The 24,240-nt window shown below is 39.3% G+C and overlaps 5 protein-coding genes across 13 annotated transcripts in view; 3 read left to right on the top strand and 2 right to left on the bottom strand.

The window, feature by feature from the left end:
• Positions 1-113: 113 nt before the first annotated feature.
• Positions 114-2,001, top strand: LOC144074362 (uncharacterized). Its single transcript, XM_077600757.1, has 3 exons — positions 114-638; positions 1,482-1,819; positions 1,883-2,001. Exons 1-3 carry the CDS (start codon positions 114-116, stop codon positions 1,914-1,916), a joined length of 897 nt encoding a protein of 298 aa, XP_077456883.1. The 3' UTR covers positions 1,917-2,001.
• Positions 2,002-2,271: 270 nt separating this feature from the next.
• On the bottom strand, positions 2,272-5,121 carry il12b2 (interleukin 12B 2). 2 transcript variants are annotated; one of them, XM_077600650.1, is made up of 6 exons: positions 4,900-5,121; positions 4,698-4,800; positions 4,170-4,360; positions 3,427-3,575; positions 3,221-3,352; positions 2,272-2,463 (listed from the first exon to the last, which is right to left on the bottom strand). In XM_077600650.1, the coding sequence occupies exons 1-6, from the start codon at positions 5,033-5,035 to the stop codon at positions 2,401-2,403; spliced, it is 774 nt and encodes a 257-aa protein (XP_077456776.1). In that variant the 5' UTR covers positions 5,036-5,121; the 3' UTR covers positions 2,272-2,400. The 2 variants fall into 2 exon arrangements, with proteins under 2 accessions (XP_077456776.1, XP_077456775.1); XM_077600649.1 differs by lacking the exon at positions 2,272-2,463 and having other exon boundaries at positions 3,088-3,352.
• A 1,855-nt stretch (positions 5,122-6,976) lies between these two features.
• Positions 6,977-24,240, bottom strand: part of LOC144074296 (transcription factor BTF3-like) — a 34,767-nt gene continuing 17,503 nt past the window's right edge. Inside the window, exons 1-6 of one of the 2 annotated variants that reach the window (XM_077600656.1) lie at positions 9,721-9,799; positions 9,061-9,129; positions 8,868-8,981; positions 8,514-8,715; positions 8,384-8,440; positions 6,977-7,266 (exon numbers count right to left, since the gene is read on the bottom strand). In XM_077600656.1, coding sequence (XP_077456782.1) covers positions 7,220-7,266; positions 8,384-8,440; positions 8,514-8,715; positions 8,868-8,981; positions 9,061-9,129 — 489 coding nt within the window. In that variant the 5' untranslated portion in view covers positions 9,721-9,799 and the 3' untranslated portion in view covers positions 6,977-7,219. Of the gene's footprint in view, positions 7,267-8,383; positions 8,441-8,513; positions 8,716-8,867; positions 8,982-9,060; positions 9,132-9,720; positions 9,800-24,240 lie in introns of those variants that run through there. The other variant, XM_077600655.1, reaches the window with a different exon arrangement.
• utp15 (UTP15 small subunit processome component) lies at positions 9,946-14,603 on the top strand. Its single transcript, XM_077600646.1, has 12 exons — positions 9,946-10,140; positions 10,504-10,616; positions 10,698-10,790; positions 10,893-11,077; positions 11,299-11,477; positions 11,553-11,678; positions 12,674-12,809; positions 13,191-13,275; positions 13,353-13,508; positions 13,627-13,728; positions 13,809-13,942; positions 14,101-14,603. The coding sequence occupies exons 2-12, from the start codon at positions 10,527-10,529 to the stop codon at positions 14,399-14,401; spliced, it is 1,587 nt and encodes a 528-aa protein (XP_077456772.1). The 5' UTR covers positions 9,946-10,140; positions 10,504-10,526; the 3' UTR covers positions 14,402-14,603.
• arhgef28a (Rho guanine nucleotide exchange factor (GEF) 28a) overlaps positions 14,932-24,240 on the top strand; it is a 32,840-nt gene continuing 23,531 nt past the window's right edge. For 6 of the 7 annotated variants that reach the window (XM_077600641.1, XM_077600639.1, XM_077600640.1 and 3 more), the window contains exons 1-10: positions 14,932-15,161; positions 15,992-16,038; positions 18,222-18,363; positions 19,659-19,768; positions 19,916-20,102; positions 21,644-21,827; positions 22,070-22,271; positions 22,499-22,574; positions 23,077-23,123; positions 24,094-24,163. In XM_077600641.1, the coding sequence (XP_077456767.1) occupies positions 16,006-16,038; positions 18,222-18,363; positions 19,659-19,768; positions 19,916-20,102; positions 21,644-21,827; positions 22,070-22,271; positions 22,499-22,574; positions 23,077-23,123; positions 24,094-24,163 (1,051 nt within the window). In that variant the 5' untranslated portion in view covers positions 14,932-15,161; positions 15,992-16,005. The remainder of the gene's footprint in view (positions 15,162-15,991; positions 16,039-18,221; positions 18,364-19,658; positions 19,769-19,915; positions 20,103-21,643; positions 21,828-22,069; positions 22,272-22,498; positions 22,575-23,076; positions 23,124-24,093; positions 24,164-24,240) is intronic. The other variant, XM_077600636.1, reaches the window with a different exon arrangement.

Here is a 24,240-nt window from a genome sequence, read left to right as displayed (position 1 = left end):
CTCCCCACCAAAAACATGCTGTTTATTCCAAATTGCCCCTCTGGAGGTTGGAATGTTGCCAATAAAAGGGGGCCAGAGAGGCCGATCGTCTCCTCGGCGATGGGGGTGTGAGGATGCTCCTGAACGGTACCATCCCTCTGTCGGTGGATTTTGACTCTGTCGGTGACTTCTTTGTGTTCATCTTCCACATCCTGTTCGCCACCAGCGCGGTCCTGGTGGCCGGCTCGGTGGCTGTCGGTATCGCCTCCAGTCGTTGGTTGCGCGTACAGAACCGCTTCATCTTCATGCTCAACACCAGCGTGAGCGACACGTTAACAGGCTTCTCCGTCTACTATCTGGGCCTGTTTGACGTCCAGGAGGGCTACCCATCCCGGAATGGAACCTTCTACATCCTCCCTTCTTTCCTAGGTGTCAACGTGCTGACGTTCCTGTTCGCGCAGTTCGACCGCTACCTTGCAGTGTGTCACCCCTTCTTCTACAACCGCTACATAACGCGCTCACTAGTGATCAGTGTGTGCGCCTTCTGCTGGATCTACACCTACTCCATCCTCACCGTGCAGAACATGGTCCCCATTTCCAAGGCGGCTCAGATCAACGCCTTTGGGGTAATGACCTTGCAGATCATCGTATTGGTCAAGGTCAGATTTGACAAAATATTTACAAAATACAAATGATTCAGGTCTAATATTTTAGGATAACGAGAGTAGTTTTCATGCTGTGAATTGGAGAAGAAAAATCATCACGTTTGCATGATTTTTTTTGTCTTCCTTTGTAAAAACGAAGTATATGAGCTTTGTGAAAGGGTGAATTTTAAATGACTGTTGAAATTGTTTTTAATTTCATTGATTATTCCTGTACACTTTCAGTCATACCTTCTGTCATCAACTGGCTGCTTTTTTTACCAAATCAAAGTAGAGGCACAAGATACAGCTGATTTTTTTGCCAATTCTACATTTCTCATGTCACTTCCAACCAAAAATTTTAATAAATACATAAGTAACTCCGGCAAAACGTGACACTTCTGGCACAGAGTCAAATGAGGCATGATGACCACCAGATCCCCCTAAAATGTCGTTATGGTCTTTTTTGGAGGCAATAAACTTTTGAATGAAACTTTTCCTTCATAGTGTGTATCCTAACGTCGTGTTTGAACGTGACTTTGTACCCAAGCCCAGCGATATTTTAACTAAAGATGGATCCTGAGGAATTTTGAAACATCAAATGAGTTATGCCTTTGCCATTCTGTCTCAATTTATGATCTTGAATTTTCTCAAATTTTAAGAATGAAAAAATGTGTGATTTTACTCATTTTGTTCTGAAAGGCAGGTATCCCTTTCTGTCTCTTTGTGTACTGCATGTGCCCATTTTAACTGTTCTTGAACCTAAAACCTTTTTTGTGGCTCTGTCCTTGTGACACATTGACAATTAAGCCTTCCTCTACATGACTACTTGTGACAAGTAACCTCTCACCAATCATCAAGGTTCTGATGACAATCAAGCTGTACGTGATTGCCCGGAACCATCTGGCCCGCGAGCCGCCCAGCGCCGAACGAGACAACAAGAGGGAGTCGCTGCGCATCATCGTTTTCGTGGTCATCTGCTTCCTAGCCCTGTGGTGCCCGTCGTTTGTCAATATCATCGTCAGGCAGCTCACCCGGACTGGGCTCCGCTTCCGCAACGAGGCCACCAATCTGTTTGCCATCATGGCGCGCCTCAATGCGCTGGTTACCCCCGGTCTTTATATCTGGGGCAGCCCGGCTCTCAGGGGGGCCGTGTGGAGGGTTGTGTGGAGACGGGTGTGCCCCAGATGGAGAGCCAGGTAATGCACGAATATTGAGCATTTTATTTCTAATTTCCTGTGACATCTTCATTTCTCTTTCAGAGTGGATTTACTAACTTCAAAGGAATGTGGATGAAAAATAAAATGGCATACGTGGATGATGATATGCTTTTTTTGAACAAATATTTGATAAATGAATGGAAGTTTTCATCTATTCTCCCATTCCCATTTGCTTTCCCACGGTCTATGTATACTGAAAATTATTTGTACTTAATGGGGAATTCGGATTGTGTTATCATCAGTCAATATTTAGAAAAGTACTAAATAATATAGATATCGTTAGAAAATGTCATTCTAAATTGGTCAGTGGATACTATTAACATCTGGTCCAGTAAATGGCAGAAAATTAGTAGAGCTGAAACTGAAATTTTAAAAGATGTTGACCATACAGTATCCATTCATTACTTTAATGATGCTTTATTAATGGAAGATACTCAAAGGTGAAGTAATTCACAAACATTATACAAATATTCCTCATTTTTTTTACATTGTTCAAAGAAAAAATAACTAAAGTCGATAAGCACTCATTGTTATTCAGTGAAAACAGTCCACAAACACATTTATGGATAGCAACATATCACCGCCTCCTGGGGTTTGCAAACCTTCATTTTTCCTCCTTGGATCTGCAACGAGTTAATCAAATTCAGATAAAAAAGTTAAGGTGATTCTTGTAGATACTGTTGTATTTGTATACCTATAAATGAAACCATTATCTTGAGTCAGTTTGTTTGCTTGTGAGCATTTAAGTGTTAGTTGAGCCCCTCATCGGGTTTCTTTCTTTTTTGTTAATTTGCTTGAGGCCGTTTGCCTGTTTAGAGTTTGGCAAATGTGGCTCTCCTTGCCCAAATTAAACCCTCAGTCACTGGCTGCCATTGATGGTAATAGATGTTTAACCATTTGAATTTGGAGAGCTGTCAGTGAGCATTCACTGTCAGTTTATTGTGATTGGACGTCTATCAGCGTCAATGGAACTGAAACATGGTCATCTACTGCCAGCCCGCCCAGTTAAAATGCATTGAAAGTCTACCGCCATCAATGGCTGCCAATGTCTTCAAATTGTGCCATTTTTATTCCATCAAGTGCAAATTAAAGTTTAAAAATTGCCCAACAACATCTACGAATAACCGAGTTCAATGAATGCTAACAAAAGAAAAAAATGATAATAAGAATAAAATATTGGAGAGTATGATTAAGCAGCTGCAAGAACATCACAATTGGCTGTTTAGTTGTAGGTATACTCGGTTTAAAATAAATAAATAATAGATGAAAAAGGTTTTGTGTCAGAATATCAGTGTTTCATTATAATTACACGACATAGGGAACATTCCACTGAGTTTCTGTCAAAGAGATGGTAGAAGCCAACAGACTTTGGCACATTACCTGCGTTTTTACATTCGTCCAGCCAGTCCAGTGGCTCCAGGCTGACTGCACCAACGAGTCCCGGGAGCGGACCCTCAGTTTGGTGATCATCTTGGGTATCTGCATGGGTGAGGTGCTCTTGACACTTTCAAACTGCACAAGACAAAAACAGTGATTACTGAACTGTTTCTGTACAAGAAATACCATTACACGTTATGTCCGCTCACATTGCCGTCATGCGCGCTCTGATATTCAACCTCGTGTTCCAAGGCGAAGAAGCTGTGAGGTTTGGACCAGCTTAATGGAGGCTTGACAATCACATTTAAGCTGTGGTCCAGTTCTTGACATTGGATGATGTGCGGGCTGTCTGGTTTAACTGGTAAAAATACAAGTGACACGTTCACATGTAAGAAATGGTTGTTCATATGTCACATAGTTGAATTCCATCTTAACTAACAAGCGACAACAGAAATTTGGGACTACAGTGCACATGTAGATAGACAACATAATATTAGTCAATAAGTCCTTTTCTTTATCATCTGAAAAAAAAAAAGTGGGAAATAAAAATGTAATTGATAACATTTTTCCAGCCACCCGATGGTGTAGTGTTTCACTCGCCTGACTTCAGTGCAGGCAAGCGTGGGATTGAATCCCACTCGGTGACGGTGTGATTGTGAGTGTGAATGGTTGTCTGTCTCTATGTGTGCCCTACTGGCGACCAGTCTATTAGGGTGTAGTCTGCCTTTGGCCCGAAGACAGCTGGGATAGGCTCCAGCACCCCATGTAACCCTTGCGGGGATAAGCGGGATGGAATATGAATGAAGAAAAATATTCAAGACTTAACAAAAAAACTGCACATAAGCATACTTGAACTCAATACAAGTCATTAGATTTGAACTGGGAAGGGCTTGCAATTACCGACCCCGTCTATGGCAGTGATTGAGTTTGTTTATTAATTGCAAAGACTCACTGATGTCTCGAAGATGAAATTTCATGGTCCTCTTGAAGAAGAAATAGCCATCGGTGGCCTCGGCAGTGAGCTCCAACATGGTGCTCTCCTCCGCATAAGGTGAGCGCGAATGATACAGCTCAAAGTGGAGGCTCCCATCTTGTTTGTTAACTGTGCCGTTGAACCAGTGGCACAAGTCGTTTCCTTTGCGGCTTGAAGGGGCACAAAAAGAAACATTGCTCCCATTTACATTTGGATTGAGCTCAATAGTTCATTTTAAATGTCATCTGTTTACATGTCAGGGTGCTTCAAACGACAACATCATTACGGACAGAAAAGTGATGATGAAAATCATGTATAATTTCTGCGTGCCCCCATTTTTGGAACTATGGATTTCAGTCCGGTCCAAAGAAAGCGAACTAAGCACTTTTCTGGTGTGAATATGCCCCAAAACAACTTAGTTTGATTTAGAATTAGTGTATGGTACATTGATTAGAAATTGTATATTTATTAAATTGCAAGGAAGTCTTTTTTTGGTGTTATATTTACCAATGTGGCCCCAGTCCAAGCCGTACAACATGGTAACTACTGTTACTCCACGTACAGGTAAATTTGCAGTTATAGGACTTTGCGCGACAGGAGAGGAAAGAATCTGAAAAATAGACAATTGAAAAAAAGAAATGAAGCATTTAAAAAGAAATTATGGCATTTCTTTCATTTTGGAGGGCTTCCTAAAATAAGATCATCTCACCGGGTTTTTCTTCATCGATCAACAGTAAATAGACAGAGGCGCTTTCACCCCCGTGCCAGCAAATGTACTCTCCCAGACTGGGCTCCCCTACACCCTTGACCAGTAGACTGTGATCATTCTTGTCCAAATCTTTCATCTCATCACCTTCAAAACTCCACCAGACTTTATCCCCTTTGGATGTTGTGCCACACGGCAAAGAGACGTCTTCGTTTAGTCTTGCCACTTCAACTGCACGGATGAAAACAATTATTATTATTAGAGTTACACTCTTCTCTTTTTGACATTCTTCAACATGGTAAATACACATATTTTGAGTTAGAAACTGTGTATATGGAGATGAAGAAAAAAAAATAGAAAAATGCTAAAAACATACATCTTTCTGGGAATGTGTCCAGTCCAGCTACTCCCCTGTATCTGATGAATAGGAAAACCAGTATCCATATGGATGTCTGGGGGAATCAAACAACAATTGGTAATCATTTAAAAATAAATATAAACACTGTATTCCAACTGTGCCTTTCCCTTACCATTTTGGTGAAATAATGCTGCGAATAAAAGAAGAGCAGAAGTCCAATTGATCTGATGAACGCATGCACCAATAAGGGGCAAAGACTCATTTTTATAGTCAAACATCAGCTCCATATTGCTAGACACCCACATAAATTTGAGGGAGGAACTGTGGGACATTGAAAATTCAAGCAGCAGTCTGTCTCAGGGCATTTCCTTTCGGTTGTCTTGTCTTGGTTGTATTTCATACGAAGAGGAAAAAAGCGGGGTGGTTTCAAATCAGATAAGATATGATACTAAAGTGCTTGTGTGAGTATTTCTGTGGGGTGGGGGGTTGCCCTTAATTGCTATTAGTATTTTCCTTACCCATTGAATAGATTGAGATTGAAAATTATTGTTTCATAAAACAATTTTGCTTCATCAGTTAGTTGAAAACTTAAGCATCATTAACAGTGAGCTGACCATGTGTTTAGAAAATAGCCACAATTTCAAATGTATGTTTTGGAGATTTGGGAGGAAATCGGAGTACCTGGAGAAATATATACCACAGGCAAGTGGGGTATCTTTAAACTTGTTGGTTCTCATTTTCAGTGATAAATGTCCATTTTAACTAGGAGGTAGTGAATGATCTCTGGCAGCCTTCCTAAAAAAATGGACGTAAATCTTTGTCAATGGCACTGAAAAATGATCATCTACATCTAGCCCTGCTAGTTCAAACCAATTGGATATTTATTGCCATCAATAGTAGGCTATTCTTTTTTTTAAAGAAAATCATTCGAAAAAAATGTACTCAATCAAGCTACAATTTCTCATTTAATGTAAAAAAAAAGCATTCAATAAATTTACACCAGATATGGCAGGGGATTACTAGTGCATTCAGCTATCTAGGAAAAGATGGCGGAGGGATGTCCCATAAAGGAATTTCCCCACTTACTAGTCAGTTAATGGGCATCCCCAAATAGTGGCCAATATTATCTTAAAACTTCCTCCTACTCATATTGTACATACATTTCCTTTCTCCGAGTGTAGTTGTTCAACTCCAGAAACCGGAACTCACGTTTCCTGTAGCGTTGCCTCATGTTATAAAATGCAATTTCATCTTTTAAGTTGACAAGAACTCTAAAGAATTATATAACGGTATTTTTAAATACCATGGAGGGTAAATATGTATTTTAAAAATGTTAATCCTTGATCTCTTCGATTCTATGAGTCAATTTAATTGAGTTTGTTGATTTTAATTCAACTTAATTCAGGCCACGGATACCCGGAGCCTCTTTCAGTTTTGAGCGATAGATGGACTATTTGTTGTAAGTATTCATAAAAGTAATAGAAAATTGGTGATCAGTGTCCTCTTTATGCAGGTTTCGGTTTAGTTGACAATTTATTTTCTGCGGTTTTGTTGATCTTCCCTTTCAGATAAAGAGGGACAGAATTATCTTTGTCTGAGGTTCTCAACTTGTATCTGATTGAATGAGTAATGGATTTTCTTTTTCGTCACTAAAAGAAAATTCCTCTTCTCAGTTTTATTATGAAGTAATCCTGTATACGTAAAAAGACCAAACTGAGCACGTGGTTTAAATGTAATCTTTATTATGTGAGAGCTCCACGTAAACATATGGAGTGTGTTCGCATCTCAAATAAGGAGTGGCAGCGGGGAAATGGATGAGAGCTGTTGAATGTTTTTGTTTATTTTTTCACTGTAGAGGACAGTAAGGTTGGATTCCACTTTCACTCATTTTAACTCAAATCTAATTGACTTGCAGTCATAACGGACAAGGAAAATGAGTTAAGAGTTCGTGTTTGTCGGGGTATGTTAGTTGGCTTCGTTCTTTGAAGCTTCGTCGAAGTTCTCAACAAGATCTAAAATAAAAAGGAAAGATGGTTATAAAGGGTGTTTGATGGTTGTTGTATGCTCATCAAAGTTACGGCTTCAGGTGACACCCCAAATTGGTTGACATCCTATTGCAAGGCTATTTGTCGATTATATCTTCGCCTTGCCTCTATTTAGCACGCGTCAACGCATAGCTCAAATGACGCCTGTTGCCAAATGCTGTTTTGTGTTCAGACCAACCTATTTATAGCCAAAAGTTAAAAATCGCACACCCGAAAGACTAATTATTAGTAATAGAGGGACTTTATTATTGTAATGTTATGAGTTGCTTTCCAAATATTACCTTAATGCAGGGTTGTCCAAACTATTCCACAAAGGGCCGCAGTGGGTGCGGGTTTTCATTCCAACCCATCAAGAGGACACCTTTTCACCAATCTGGTGTCCTACAAGTGCAATCAGTGGATTGCAGTCAGGTGCTTCTTGTTTTCTGCAGAAATCTCATTGGTCAAAGTGCCTGGGCTGGATCGGTTGGAACAAAAACCTGCACCCACAGCGGCCCTCGAGGACCGGTTTGGCCACCCCTGCCTTAATGTCTTAATATTAGGAAAAACAAGTCTCATTCTATGAAATAAAAGAACTTCCGTTTCGCATAACGTGAAAATAAGCATAAAAATGACTAATTTCGTAATATTAAATTTTTTATCCTGCACTAGTACAATGTACGATTTAATTCTCGTAATAATACGACATTACTGTAACAATAATAAAAATATTCTCGCATCATAACAAGTCCTATTTTGTCTTTTCTTGGACTTTTGTTGACTGGATAATGCTTCAGCAGCTGAAGTCATGTGAATAAAAAACTGATTTGATTAGCTGCTTCCTTGTCGATGCAATCTGTCGTCGAAAGATCAACTCAGCTATCTCCTTTGTGGCAAAAAAATCAACGCGTAACACTGCTGCTCAAACCGGCAATGTAATGTCGCGTTTAGCACATGACGCGTGTTCTCGCCCTTCCACGAATGATTACATAGACTTTGTATGGGAACCCATCGCGCAACAATGGCTAAAAATGATGGGCCTGAATATAGGATTAGGCAGAAAAAATATTGTCAACAAGTCAAACTGTTTTCTGCTATTGCTCACCAGGAACTTCGTCATCCTCCTCTTCGACAGTGACCATAGGTGCTTTGCTCTCCCCCACTAGGAAAACCACAATGTTGTTAATTATGGATTTTGACAGGCAAAATTGGTGGATAGAAAGTGTCCTTCCTACTTGGCTTGGGTAGTGTCTCTGCTAATCTCCTGAGGCTGGTGAGACTGTCCGCCCCGAGCTGGTTTAGGATTCCGGGGAGCATCTCCGTGAGCTGTTTGTTCTCAGCATGGCCTGTAATGGTGAAGGTGTTGGCTGCCAAGGATGCCTGCACTTTTGGGTTGTTAAAATGGATGACTGTGCCCTGGTTTGTGAACATATTCACCTATGGAGATAAACGGGGGAGTGAGTGTTCAAAACAGAAGCGGAACCCCCCAGTGTTTTGAAAGTTATCAATGCTTTTGACTGTTCCAAATCGATCACTCCGAGATTCTATTCAACAACAAGTACTTCCAAGCCTGACGGCATTATCCACACCTCCTCAATGCCAGAGATATTGTTGACGCCCAGCTTTTTGAGGGAGAACTGCAGCTTCTTGTCATCTGCTGTTGCTGTTCTGTGCACCACCTTCTTCTTTCTGCGTGCCGATCCCTTTAAATGGGAACAGAATTTCAGCTAACCAAGTTAGTTTACAGAAATTCAAACATTTCTGTCTTGTATGCCAACACACCTTGCCACCTATGCGGACCTGTGCCTGCAGTTTGGCAAGCTTCTCCTGGTTCATAATGGACTCCTTCATCTAAGTACAGAAAGTGATGAATGAAACTCGAGGAGCTATGTTATAAAATATATGTTTAAAGAATAATGTATCTTCAGTTTTGTGCTGAAAATGATTAAGCAGTGCCACAACAACAAATATTACATTTTATTCTTATAGTCTGTGGTTGAAGCATTGTGGCAAGTAATCACCATGATTCTTCCCTTAAACGAATCCACATATTTTAACTCATTGACGTCCAATCCATTTTGAATGGGAAGCTTGCATGTTTAACGATGTCAATAGATTAAAAATAGCCGCAAGCATTAGGTTTTGACAACATGGAGTATTCATTAAAAGATTAAACTCATTTTAATGACTTTTTTTCCTTAGGTGGGAACAATTTATTTATCAAAGAGTGTTGAAGCGGTGCTTATCAGCCTCGCTTTTAAGAAGCCTAATATATTGGATAGCCACCCAAGCTAATAGTTATCGCTACGGCCTCACTAAATAATTATAAGCACACATCGGGTGTTTGTATTGGTCCTTCGGAAATCCAATACTTTGCCTAGGCTCCACATACCACATATAAAGTATAATCGCTTCATATAGTCTCAAATTAAATTAACCGACCTGAGAGTGTGTTATCACGCGGCTCGCTAAACCGATAGAAGCTCCAAGAAAGGGGCAGCTACTGGAAGTGACGCATTGGTGAACCTTTCTTACCGGAAAATGATTTTTTTTTTAAAGACCAAACTATAATTTTTTTTTAAATTTCAAGTATTTTTTCGAGTAATTGTATTATGTATAAATAGCTTTAATTACATTTATGTATTCGTAAAATCACATTCAGTGACCCGTAGTGTTACGTTATGGAAAAAAAACGGAAGTGAAGACAAACCATCATGGCGGCCTCCGCGGGAGCCTTTGGAAACGTGATAACGCGATATAATTACTAAATTTTGATTCACCCAGTAATCGATCTTCATATCAACCTATTTAATTGTATTCATTTGAGCTGTACAACCACCCATCTGACTCACATTTCAAAAGGTGAGGCTCACTGCCTGTAATTTAGTAGCGAATGGTGCTAACTTTGCTGTGTTGAACACGTTGGCTCGCTTCTATTATGGGTTACAGAACGATATGCTAGTTTTAATTGTTTTTGTTTTATACAGTCTGTTCGCCACATCTCACAATCTTTCTTGCTATCTCATTAGTAGATTTTTTAAATCATTGATATGTAACAATTATAAGTATTTCTCACTCTACTTAGTACTTTTTATAACGCATTGTGTTTTACTTATAATTCCTCAGTGTTAGTTTATTTACAAATAGTAGCTGAGTGGACCAGATTTGCTGCTTTGTTTTGACTGTACAATGTTTTTTTCTTCTTTTCCTGACTTGGGACCAAAGGAATCACATTTACACACGTAGAAATGGCGTTGTTTAAACCTACGAAAATTGCAGTTTATCCTAAACATGGTGAGAAAGTCACACAAGATACTCTGTACTGGAAAAACTACAAGGTGAGTTTTTGAATCAGACATAGGAGCAGAAATGCCTCATTTTATGTCGTTGGTTTTCACTTTTGTTTTGTCTTCTCACAGCCTCCAGTACAGATAAAAGAATTTGCATCAGTGACACATATCGACTTCTCTCCTGTTGCCCCACATAACTTTGCAGTAACAGCATTTACACGAGTACGAAGAGCTGTCTTTTAAAAATAGATCTAACTTTGAATTTTAAAGGCTTATGTTCTGTAGTATTCATGTACAATTTTCTATTTTACCCTCTCTCTTCAGATCCACATTTATGGCCCATTTTCCCAGGAACCAGTAAAGGCGTTTACACGGTTTAAAGATACCGCCTACTGCGGAAGGTTCCGTTCAGATGGTCAGATGCTAGTGGCGGGATGTGAGGACTCTGTTGTGCGGCTGTTCGATGTGAACGGCAAGGTGGCACTTAGAATGTTCAAAGGACACAGAAAGTAGGAATTGCCCTTGTTTTTTTGTGTTTTATACTGTATAAGTCATTACTAAGAGTTGTTTTGAAGTTGTGTGATGAATTCCTTTGTTGTCCAGAAACTGAATTGAATATTGATCTCAAATTACTGACATTATTTAGAAATGTGAAAGCTTAAAATCCATTCTTTATGACTGTTTACAAATAAGTAAGTATCTGACTCTCTTCTCACTCAAATCCACGCAGAGCTGTACACGTGACGGACTTCACCTCGGATCGGTACCAGATTTTCACCGGGGCGGATGACTGCACCTGTAGACTTTGGGACATTCCTAATGGAACCGAGCTGACCAGCTACAGAGAGCACACCGATTACATTCGCTGTGGCGTTTCCAGCAAACTCAATAGAGATCTTTTCTTCACGGGTGAGTAAAGTGAATGAGGCAGACGCAAGTACAGCACAATGACGAGTGTAAAATGTGACATTTTCCTCCACATAGGATCATATGACCACACACTGAAATTGTTTGACGCCAGAGTGGATAAATCTGTAATGACTATGAACCATGGCCAGCCAGTGGAAAGTGTGCTCTTGTACCATTCTGAGGGACTCCTTGTGTCAGCAGGTATTGAATAATTGTCAAAAGTCATTGAATTTGGATTTTTTTAAATGGATTTGGCCCGGTTCTTGTTTTAAAATAAAGCAAAGACCATATTTTAACCGTTTTGTTTATGAAAATTACAATTTCAAATTTGCTATATTTTAAAATGGTATAAGGCACCCATTTGAATCATTGGGTGCCATTCATGAGGCTAGATGTCCAAACTATTTTGACGCGGAGAGGCTGGCAATGAATGATCGCTGTCAGCCCTCCCAGTTAAAATGGATTGGGCTTCTTGTACCGTCAATGTCACTTAAAGATGAGAAGTGAGAGCCGGTTATCATAGTTGAAATGAATTGGACATCAATCATTGTCAATGAGTTGAATACCATGAAAAAACAAAAAACAGAATTTATTTCAGTTTTTATTAATATATTACATTACAATTGTATGCATCCCCCCCAAAAAAAACGCAAGCTAAACATTCTTTAATGATGATTAATAATTGAAACTATATATTTATAATTGACACCTACCTGGCAACACATTTTGGGTCGTGTAGCTCACAATTTTTCGAGCAAATGATAATATGTACCAAAATGTGATGTTCATGTTTTCACACTGTATGTTTTTGTGGACTTATTTATTTTAAATATATTTATTTGCCCTAAATCAGGGGTGGCCAAGTTCCTGTCCTCGAGAGCCACTATCCAGTCTGTTTTCGATATCTGCCTCCTCTAGCACACCTGAATCAAATGATCAACTAATCATTGACAGATCAACTTCTGTCCAGAAGCTTCATACCGATCCCGATGATTTGATTCAGGTGTGTTGGTGGAGGGAGACATGGAAAACAGACTGGATAGGGGCTCTTGAGGACCGGACTAGGCCACCCCTGTCCTAAAGGGTTACAAAAACAGTTTAAGGTGTCTAGACCAGTTCTATTCTGTGCCTCTATGTTGAAGCAAGGTCTAAAAGTCTCTTTTAACTCCTTTCATTTCTGTATGTGATCTTTTCAGGGGGACGCTATGTCAAAGTGTGGGATCTACTGAAAGGTGGTCAGCCATTGGTGTCACTGAGGAACCATCACAAAACAGTGACCTGTTTGTGTCTTAGCAGCAACGGCCAAAGGCTGCTGTCAGCCTCACTGGACAGGTAGATAAACAACTCATTACTGTGGAAGGAAAAGTATGTACATTTTTAGGGTTTTCTTGCATTTTCTTTTAAAAATTAGTACATAATAGACAGCCCAGGAATCAAGATGATCCCACACAGACTAATAAACAATGATGCTTTTAACAAAATGAGATTAGTAAAAAGGTATCCTTGTTTAGTTGTAATAATACATTTTAATTCATCTCTGTGGAATTATTTGAAGGTCCCTCTGCTGATTTAAAAAAAACAAAACATTTTTTTACTTCCACTATAAACAACACACTGATGCATTTTTGCCTATGATATCCTAATGGTGTTTTGTATGTGTTTTATTTATGTATTTTTGTGTGAATTCTGATCAAATATTCTTTGTCTTTTCAGGCATGTCAAAGTATACAATACAACCAACTATAAAGCGGTTCACAACTTCGACTATGAGTCCTCCATTCTCAGTCTGGCTTTGGCTGTAAGGAAAAAAAACTCGTCATCTTCTCATAGTTATCATAATTATGAAATGTTTGTTTATTTATTATTTTTTCGCAGCCAGAGGACCAGACACTTACTGTGGGAATGACAAATGGTATCCTGAACATCAAACACAGGAAAAGCCCTGAGGAGTCAAATGAACCGAGGGCCCAACGACGGCGGCGGCCAGAATATCGTGTTTTTGTTAAAGGAAAGAATTACGTTCCAAAACAAGTAAGCTTTTTTTTGCAAGATTTAACTCGACGAGTAACTGTTAAAATCTTGGAAAAGTCAAATTGTGCGCATATATTTGAAATTGCTGAACTAATCATTGGTCCATATTTTTCCGCAGGATGACTATCTTGTCAGTAAGCCTGTCAAGCAGCATTTGGCAAAACATGACAAACTGTTAAAAAGCTTCAATGTTACCAAGGCTTTGGATGCAGCTATGCAGGTATTTTCAAACTGATGTCTTCTAGCTCACCATCATTTGGTATTAGACTGAAATACTCACAGGATTTTTTTGGTTTGCAGTCATGGACGAGACACAGGAAACCAGAAATTCCCGTCGCTGTTATAAAGGAGTTGGATCGAAGAGGAACTTTGAAGAATGCTTTAGCCGGACGGGATGAAAAAGAAGTTTCTTACTTACTTAACTTTTTAATAGGGTGAGATTTTAAATGCTGCCCAAGTGTAACAAAGTTAATATTGTTGTTTATTAATTGTAACTCCAATGCTAGTGTTTTGGTATATTCATAACTGAATATTTTTTATCGTTGAAATTTGTTTTATGAATTGTCATTAAAAAAATTGAAATATTTTCCAGAAATCTGGTCGACCCTAGGTTCGCTCCTGTCCTCGTCATAGCGGCCGAGTTGATCCTGGACATTTATAAGTCTGTTGTTGGCCAGTCATCCATCGTGGACCGCCAGCTTTTGCGTCTCCAAGAACTGCTAGAGAGGGAACTTGACTACCAGCAAGACCTCCTAGAAGTCTTGGGTATGCTGGACACTGTCTTTGCCTCCCGTCTGCCGAGGAAGGAGGTGCCGTGCCCTGTTGTGGAAAGACCCAACGGTCTACCTGAGGGAAATATGATTACCTCGGGACCTCAGCTCCAGGCTACCTGATTCCAGGATGGATCTCAATTCTTGGGGACAAAAAGAAAAAAACTGTCATCAGACTGTCTCACCTAATGTGACAGCCCTATTCTCATCGAATCATCAGTATGGTTGATGTTTCAAGAAACTCTAAACACTCATGTTTTAATAAAATGTGTTTTTGTGCAACAGGATTTTTGGGAGAAGAAAAATAAAAATGTTTTATATTTAACATCTTTTATCATACTTTTTATTGTAAAAAGTGGGCTTTTCAATGCCTGCGAGAAGTTCACCCCTTATATTCAATGACAAATGTGTTGTAGAAAGACATGAATTAACTTTCATAATAAATTAAATCAAAATCGAGTGATTGCAAGTAAATGAAATTGGGAGGTCATATGTAGTATTTTTTAACAGGACATAATATATGCAAACCGCGAGCCACCTTCCCTCCTAGATGTCCGTTTTGCCTGCAGTACCATGTATCTCCTTTGGGTGGCGCTACTAGCCAAGCAATTTATACATAGGTACTTTGAAAATGGACGTTCCGTGGTACCTCACGTCAAACTCAATCTCGGTCGCTGCTTTATGGAGGATGCCCGACTCTGTGTATAATGTCGACGCCACTCCCACTTTGAATAGTGCCCACCTCGAATATACTTATATTATGTAGTTATTCACGCTGCTTCGTGACATACAACCAGAGAAATAATGGAACCGAGGCACCCGTTCTTGTAGCTGTTGAACTTTGAGTTTTCTTCGTGGGATTTTTAGTCTCGCGCCCACCCAGGTGAGTACAGACCATCAATAAGATATATACATAATATATAATATATATAACTGTACAAAAACCAACGAAGATCTCCCCCCCCCCCCCCCCCCCGCAGTCCTATAAATGAATCCTGACCTTGCAAGTTTGAAATTTTTTTTGTTTTGTTTACTCGTTGTAAAGACAGCCAATGATATGTACACAGTGGATTTGTGCCCGATTATTAAATTAGGTTTCATAGAACATCTTGTACACAAGGCTAAAAAGTACAACCAATTAAGATAATCAATTTACTTGAGATAACCTGTGTCGCAAAAATGAAGACAATCAATTTATTTGAGCTAAACCTTTCTCGTAAAGCGATTCTGCCTTGCATGAAAGTTTGCCAACCTGTTCAAGATGAACCAGGTTGAACTAGTTTAAGGATAATTAGCTTGTGTTCAGGGTGGCCCGGCGGCTTAGTGGTTAGCACCCTGGACTCACAGTGAGGGATCTGGGTTCAAATCCAGGTTGGTCCACCTGTGCGGAGTTTGCATGTTCTCCCCGGGCCTGTGTGGGTTTTCTCAGGGTACTATGGTTTCCTCCCACATTCCAAAGACATACATGGTAGGCTGATTGGACACTCTAAATTGCCCCTAGGTATGGGTGTGAGTGCAAATGGTTGTCTGTCTGCTTGTGCCCGGCAATCGGCTGGCCACCGATACAGGGTGTTGTCCCCCGCCTCTGGCCCGGAGTCCGCTGGGATAGGCTCCAGCAACCCCCGCGATCCTAATGAGGATAAAGCGGTTCAGAAATAAATGAATAGCTTGTGTCCTTACTTCAATGTTTGTTTTACTGCTATTTTTTCCCAGCAGGTGCAGCAAATATGGAGCTAAGCAGAAGAAAAGTACCTCTTTATGTGAGTACACAAGGTGCTCCAGTTTGCAGCTCAGCTGTAAACCTTATTCCATTGATACTATAGTGAAAGATATCAAAACAACATTAAGTCATTTTAGGTCCATATTGTTAGAGGTAAATCCTTCTTAATAGAAGGACATCAAATATTACACAATTGGGACTGTGTTGTGCAGTGCCATTGAGGTTGAAGTATTTTATTTTTATTTTTTTACTATGATCATTGAAGGACCTTCATAAATCTTTCAATGAGTCAAGCAAGGCATTTGAATTGGAGTTTTTGAGGAAAAAAAATACCCATCAGTCAATGCAACAATGAATAGTTTACCTGGGTGGCAAATCAGTAACCATTTGATTCATACTCAGTCCTATTTTTTTTGTATTACTAACTACTTGAATGGAACATTTATTTACCGTGCATTTGATGTATTTGTGGGCTAATAAATCATTTAATGTGGCCAGGGTAAATATTTTTCACTTGACCTTACACACTTTATCCTAACAGCAATGCAAATATTAATATGTGGGTCAAATACACAGTATATTTCCTCCACTGTCAAAACATTTTATTCTTTTAAAATTTGCTCACGTCACTTTCTTTGTCACACTGAGGCCACTGAAAGGTTAAACAAATAGATACCATGTCTTGTTTATAATGTTTGAGGAAATGCTGCTTGTTTTCCAATGAGTCCAATTTTTTTTGCAACTATTTGCCAGCATTTGCACTTTTTTAGTGAGCGAGACAAAAACGATGTTGTTTGTCATATTTGCCATTAGATTTTTTTTTTGTCTTAAGTGATCAAAAACTAAAACAAACAACAGAGGACAATGAACAGCAAACATTCTGGTTTGCTGCAGGTCTTTCTATTTGTTTGTATTTTGAAAGGAGTAAGGGACTACTAAAAAGTTGACAACAAAGCTTTGTTTTGACTTGAGAACGAACATTTGAGAAGGGCGCACGAGATCATGGAAAGGTTTTCTTTTCTTTTAAACAATTACACCGTTCCTTTCATTGTAGTTTCAGCCATGTGGACAATAGCCTAATAAAGTGGCCGCCCATTGCCGTTGTCTCTTTCAGTCATTCAGTATCAAAGCATAGAATGATGTGAATAAAAGGGAAGTAGAATAGGAAAAAAAACTGAAAGCACTTTGTGAATCCCATGCTTTCTCACCACACTATCTGAGTATTCCACAAACACCATCTTTCAAGGTCATCCTTATAATTGCCGCTTTCGCCGTACTTTCTGCCTTTCAGCCTGTCTCATTTTCAGTACCTCACTCACTTGATCTGCTTCCCAGAATAATTCACACACTAGCTGCACTATTGAGGCCACTGCTTGATGTCTTTGGCAACAGATTTATTCCTCCCCAGCGCAACTAGTGCGAGCTGCTGTTCAACGCAAGAGAACGACTCGGGATGCTGTTAGGTTACTCAGAGACATTTGCCAGGTTATAAATTGTCCCACAAAGTCCATTATCTCATTCTGTTCTTGTAAACAGCTCCAAAATGTTTTTCATGCCTTTTATTTCCATCAGACCATCTTATGAACACATAATTTTGGATAATAGTCAGCAGTGGAAGATCAATGCCTTTTGTAGTGAAAATCTTTAAATTACGGCCAATCCCAAACCAGGATGAAAAAAGAAACAGGCGGGTCGTGACAGGAAGGGCATTCAGCACTAAAACTTTATGAAAGAAGAATTTTTTTGAGCCTTGATAGTTGTTCCATCCCTTTTCTTTGTCTGTGTACAGTCTTCAGTGTAGTATACATGTTTTTTTTCAGCCCAACTAAATCACTTGCATGTATACTATTTGACCCACATCTTAAAGAAGTCAACACATGCCCCCTGACATAAATATCTTGGCTTCCATAAGTCAATGGCTTTACACTATGGCTCAGCTCTAAATCACGTTCTTCTCCCTCAGATCAGGCATCCAAAATGTTCTGGCTTCTAAGGATGAATTCAGGTCCTTGCTAAACACTAAAATGGCATTCCTATTTTTATTGAGGGGGAACTTTTATTCTTTCCCCAAGAGAAAAATCTGCTGAGAGATTTAGTGTGGCAGTCAAATATTTACAAATCTGCACAAGTATAGAAATCTCTATTTTAAAGTAAGCTATACAGTGTTTTGCTTGTTTAAATCTTACTAAATCACCTTGTCTTTCAACTCTTTTTTTACTTCAGGGCCAGGCAAAGGTTTTTGCTCTATTAGAAGGACTGGATTCCATGCTGGATGATGCCGAAGTTTTCATTGTTCTAGAAGGATCCTCACTGGTCCATATTACGAGGGCTCAGAGAGATGTCATGCTGTGCTTCATCGTGCCTGGTATGTTCAAGTGGGATCATAAAGTCCAAAATAATCTGCTTTGTGACACTGATCGACTTGCAAGTTTAGAACTATGATTAAACTGTTTAAATTTGTAAAGCAGGTGCTCAACATGAGGTCTGTAGTGATGAAATATATCTGTAATCAGGTCAAAGGTCACAGAAGTCCAAAAAAGGCATTTTGCCATAACGTGTTTCAAACATAAAGCAAGTGCCCAGTCGAGCAAGTCTGGCTTACTTTTAATTGGGCTGACTAACTAGTTTTTATATTTAGTTTTGAAAACACATTTATAAGCGGTTAATTAAAAATAAGGAATTTAAAATGACTAAAATGACCTAAGAGGGAACAGCCAATCATGCTCTGGTAAACAGGAAATGATATCATTAGTTATTCAATTGAAAGATCACCTTTTTTTGGGGTCAACAAGATGAGATCAGTCAACAAATTGTAGAAGCAAAGTGACGTTCCTTCATAGTGGTTCCCATCAAAGAAAATGGATTGGCATTGTCACTTTTCATGTCGAGTTGAATATGATTAACTCAGTCGCTGCCATTCTCGACGACAGATGTCCATTTAATCCCAACTCCGATCAATGGATGCTCATGTTTCAGTGCCAGAGACTACGTCGCTGCCAGCCTTCCCAGCTAAGATGTCAGTGACAGCCAATGAATTAAATAAGCACTCTAAAAGGGGTTACTATGGATCCCCTCCTCTGGAAAGTCTGCTGTTTTCTATCCTGTCTGATATAGTCAGGAAGTGGATATCACCATTGCAATCACATGCTGTATGCACACAAACGTACATGCACATACACACACGCACACACACACACATCATGACGCGCACTTTAACATTCTGTGACCTGATGTCTGGAAACGTACAGAATCTTATCAGCTTCCTCTCAGGAGGGGCACTGCTCTACAAACAATATATCAACATTACTGAGCCTCTGTGCACATTAACAGAGACGCCAAGTGGTCGCACATGCCACATGCCTGCTACAATAATTGCAAAAAAGTAATTATACATCCCTTGGTCAAGAAAGTAAAGCATCATCATTGCAGTGTCGCAGAAAGATTTTTATTTCAACCACAGTAAGCATTATCAGTCAATTAAAATATTTTGATGAAATACATAGACACTTAGAAGTGCTGTGAATGACACTTTATTTAGTACTTAATGTCTACATGTAGTATTATTTTCTATTTTTTTGTAAAGTATTGTTTTAATTGGCTAACCCTCAGACGCTTGTGGAATTTAAAATAGTGATATATGCATTTTGACCTTTTTTTTAGGGCATAACCTCTCTGAGGTAGTGTCTGTGCAGGCCTACTTGTGTTCTGAAACCACACCTCCTACATGGGTGGGCGGTGCAACGTTGGAGTATGTCCAAGATGATGCCCAGGTACAAAGTGTGTGTGTGGAAATGTCATTTCTTTAATATATAATATTATTTTCCGATGCAGTCATTTTGAGCAAATGTAGTAAAATGTGCTAATTATGATTCATATCACAGTATGTTCTCAAAATAACTGGTTATAATAATTCTCAGGACCTGGCAGAGTACCTGGTCACCCATGAAAATGATTTGAGCTTCATGGATCACAAAGAGCTTAGCAGCCTCTTCAACCTGGGCCATCAGAGCTCCCGCTGGGCTATGGATCGAAATGTAGCCCTCGCTATCGCCAACCTGGCTATCCCTCCAAATTGGAACGTCCTCGGGGGTCCCAACAGAGACGGTGAGAGCTCGGCATCCTAACTGTATCCCTCTATATAGTAAGATACCTTAGCTACCAGTAAACTTTGCCCCCAAAAGTCAGTTTAGTGTTCTATAACCAAAATTTGATTAAATTTAATGAGTTTAAATAGATGTTACCAGGTTATTTATGTTTCATTGTTTGTCTGTATGTTTGGGTTCAAGATAACTCAAGAACAAATATGATTATTATCAAACTTGCTGATTGTTTATTTTAGGAAACGGACGAGGGATTACATTTTGGGGTCAAACATCACATAGATCCGGAAACATGTTTCATACTTAAAGGGAGTGCCCATTTGACCAAATACAATATGCTGCTTTAAATTTGGCTGGTCAAGTGGAAGGCTGCTCTGTCAGAGTGCTTTTCTAGTTCATTTTTTGCACCACCACAATTCATTGAGCTCTATAACTCATAGCTCACATTAATGGTGCAAAAACAAATAAAATGATTTATTTTGCAGTCATTTTCACCAAAACCTGAGATTTCAATAGGCGTGTGTAGACTTTTTATTCCTGCTTTATAGGTTAAATAACTAACATTTTCGTTGTGAAGATGAACTTTTCAACTTTGTTCCCTTGCACTACTCCCATGTATTTTCTCCACCATCATTAGCATTTTCCAGTGCAAGCTTGCCGGGCCGAAATCGGAAGTGATCGTGCTCACAAGTGTGCTTCTGTTGAATTCATCATGGCTAATTAGGCATCCTCTAATGTGGTTAATAGAGCCATTCCATCTGGATGTTGCCTGAGGCAGACCTCAATTTGTGTGTGGCTTGTGCACTGACCACAAAGTTTGTTAGATGCCACCGTCTGTTCAAATGACCTGGCTTATGGTTTACGTCCACCAACATTATGTAAAAATAACAGACTAAATTAAGCCTAATATAATTATGGCGCCCTCTTTCATTCCCTCTAAATGTGTGTTTATCACCCTCAAAGGGTCATAAACTTGCCAACCTTTATCATTTTAATCATGCTGTTAGTCTATTAAACACAGCTGAAAGAGCAATGCCAATATTGACATGAACACCCTAAGAAAACAGTACATTCTAATCTATTCACCTTATACAATTTACAAATACTTGTCAGACCTTGAATGTGGGTTATCTGAAAAAAATCCCAGAAGGCCTCTTATTTGATGCATTCACAAAGTGTACAATCCTAATTTAAACCAAGTTTACACAGAAATAAAAACAGCAAATGATTTGCATGTGCAAGATATATCAAATTGAATACACTACAAAGAAATTATATTTATTGTTTTTAGGTTCTTGATAGCTGACCATAAAAAAATTGAAAACGTGGGTGGGTCAATGTGCCAGAGTATTTCAGTGCTGGCCCAAAGTGAAAATCAATAGGTGACGCATAGGTTGATTATTTCAGTTGTACTTCATAAAGATGTCTTGTTTGATTTTAATCTCGTCATTGATTAACTGTATAATTTACAGCTTAATCTCTTTATAGCTACACCTCACTGTTTCATGAGCGCGACAATTGAAGGTTAATGCAATCTTATTGCAGCTCGCAGTCCCAAGGAGTCTTTACTCCACTTGGCCGTGCGATGGGGTCTGTTTCGATTGGCCGAGCTACTGCTCTGTCAGCCTGGTGGCCTGATGGCTATCAGTCTTCCAAACAAGGAGGGCGTTACGCCACTGCAGCTGGCACACTCATCAGGCAACAGAGAGCTGCTGGAGCTCCTCAGGCAGTAAGATTTTTAACTCAATACAAACAGTGATTAACTGTTCACATACACTTGCTCGCTTCGCATGCAATTGCTCTCAATTTTTAACGACAGGATCATTTGCATTCTTAACATACACTGCACGCTAAAACTCATCATTCAGCGAAGATGTTTTTTTAACCAACAAGTACCTCTTAAAATGTATACTTCTGTATTTCATAATAACGGTCAATCATTTCAATGTCATTTTCTTGTTTTTTTGGCAGTCCACCCAACCCTCTAGCCACACCTCCTGCAGGACTATCACAGGTGTGGGCAGATCGCTCTCGTTTGTTCAGGTACTGTCACGACACAGGGAATCTGACACTGACCGTGCGACAAAATCTGAAGTGGAGTTCAGAGGAGAGCCGCCATGCTGATATTCGATCGCTTAGAGACAGACTAAGAAATGAGTGCTTCCTCAGAGAGGTCAGTGTGACTTATTTTATCCGAAAAAGTATCAGAATTATACATATTTCTATTAAGTGAGTGACCCTTTGGTGTAAAGCAAAGTTAAAATCAAGACGTTCAACATTGCCATTCATGCAATTTAGGTTAATGAATATGCCAGTAAGATTCCATAAGAATGTTTTTGTTCCTTTTAACTGTAATGCTTCCCTTAATTTTGCATTCAAGGTGTACCTTCCTTTCCCCAGATTAAAGCACTAAAAAAGGAACGAAGAGAAACAATTTTTGGCAAAGAACAACTGGTAGATGATCCCACAGAAAACGGTATTATATCCTAATTTCATTCAAAGTTCAATTTTTGGCCGTCACTTGGCAACCTTAAAGCATTTTTTTCTCTCTGCTATTGTTGGGGGGTGATAGAAATTGACTGACCTCATGTGGAAATGAGAAGTACTGCAAAGGATAATTTTCAGAAGTAGTATTAAAAGTATTTAATGTGATTTAATTTTATTGTGATATCTATGACTTGATCCTCTTTGGGAACTTCACAGGCTCACTATGATTGCATAATGGTTCCAGTCTCAGCACCAGCATTTGTTGCAACCAGTAAACAATGTTTAATGTTTTAATAAGATACGGCCCCCGTCCATTTTCTATAGTGTTTTGTCTTAACTGTGGTCACAAGTGCACCTATTGCAGCTGACTTTTGGCAAAACATGATAACAATGTACAGCAAATATCCCCCTTGATAAAACTCCAGACAAGTGCTTATTTCAAAGAGAACATGTGCATCTGTTGCTAAAATGCTGACTTTTGCTTGTTTTAGGACCTTTCCCTGATATGAGTGGCGATAATCCAGCTGTAGACGATAATGTAAGTACAGTTACAGCCTCATTAACTCATTGACTGCCTTTGATGACGATAGATGTTCAGTCGATTTTAGGGTTGTTACCGAATTGAACACCTTGTTAAGATTCCTAAAAAAGAAATGTTCACTTATTTTTTGTATTTGACTTAACTGTTATTTGATATTCAATCTGGTCCTTAGGGGTGGTGGGAAAAGAGAAACAAAGCACTTCAAAGCTTGACTTTTGCTTTTATGTCTGAGTTAATTAATCAAATAAATGAATTGAGGGCGTACAATTGGTACTCCTGTTTTTTTTGTTGGACCTACAACAGTAAAATATTGGAGGTATATTCAAGAAAAATAAACGCATCATACCTAGAGCCCTATTTCTAATTTTTCTTCTCGGTCCTGAATAATTACATGAATTAGTTATGGACTTATTGTTCCTGTAGGTCAGTCAATAGAGGGAGCAGGGTACTCATAGCTACTTTTTTTTCCCTGGCCAGGCATTCTTTTCTCAAAGATTTAGTCTTCTGACAAGTAAATTGACTCTGAAACGACATGTTTTAGTATCTCGTATGTGAATTATTTAAAATCTGAAAGATTGATGTAAAATGTCAATGGTTAAAATGGTTAAGGTTAATTTCAAATTCCTGAAATTTCTCGCCCTCTCTGCTCAACCTGCATGAACATCTGTCTCCGCCACTAAGTGGACTGGTACCACCTCGCTTTCATTGTTGAAGTGTTGGAGGCTCCACCTGGCAAAGTTGGCTTGAATAGTCCACTTTGTGAACTTGTTTCATGTTTCTGTAGGACCTGTTGCCTACATAATTGATCTCTCTTGCTGTCGCACAGCCGAGCTGCTGCCGCACACTTGTGTTTTTGTACTTAGCCAGACTTTTTTTTAAAGGTTTAGTTGGAATGCTTGTAACTTGATGGAAAAGTCGTATTATGGAAATGTGTGTGCTGCTCCACGAACACTCTTTCTCTGGGCAGGGCTACGAGGAACCGCTCATGTTTTGCCTCAATCCAGAGGACCAAGAGGACGACGAGCAGTCTGACTCTGGTAAGAGGCAAGATTTTCATGTTAAATCATTCCCAGCCATTGATGGTGACGGATGTCCAATCGATGCTGAATGGGAG

This window comes from Stigmatopora argus, chromosome 5 (genome assembly GCF_051989625.1).
Source record: "Stigmatopora argus isolate UIUO_Sarg chromosome 5, RoL_Sarg_1.0, whole genome shotgun sequence".
In the NCBI taxonomy this organism is placed as follows: domain Eukaryota; kingdom Metazoa; phylum Chordata; class Actinopteri; order Syngnathiformes; family Syngnathidae; genus Stigmatopora; species Stigmatopora argus.
Note: the sequence above shows the minus strand (reverse complement) of the source record. Positions and strands in the feature narration are given on the sequence as shown.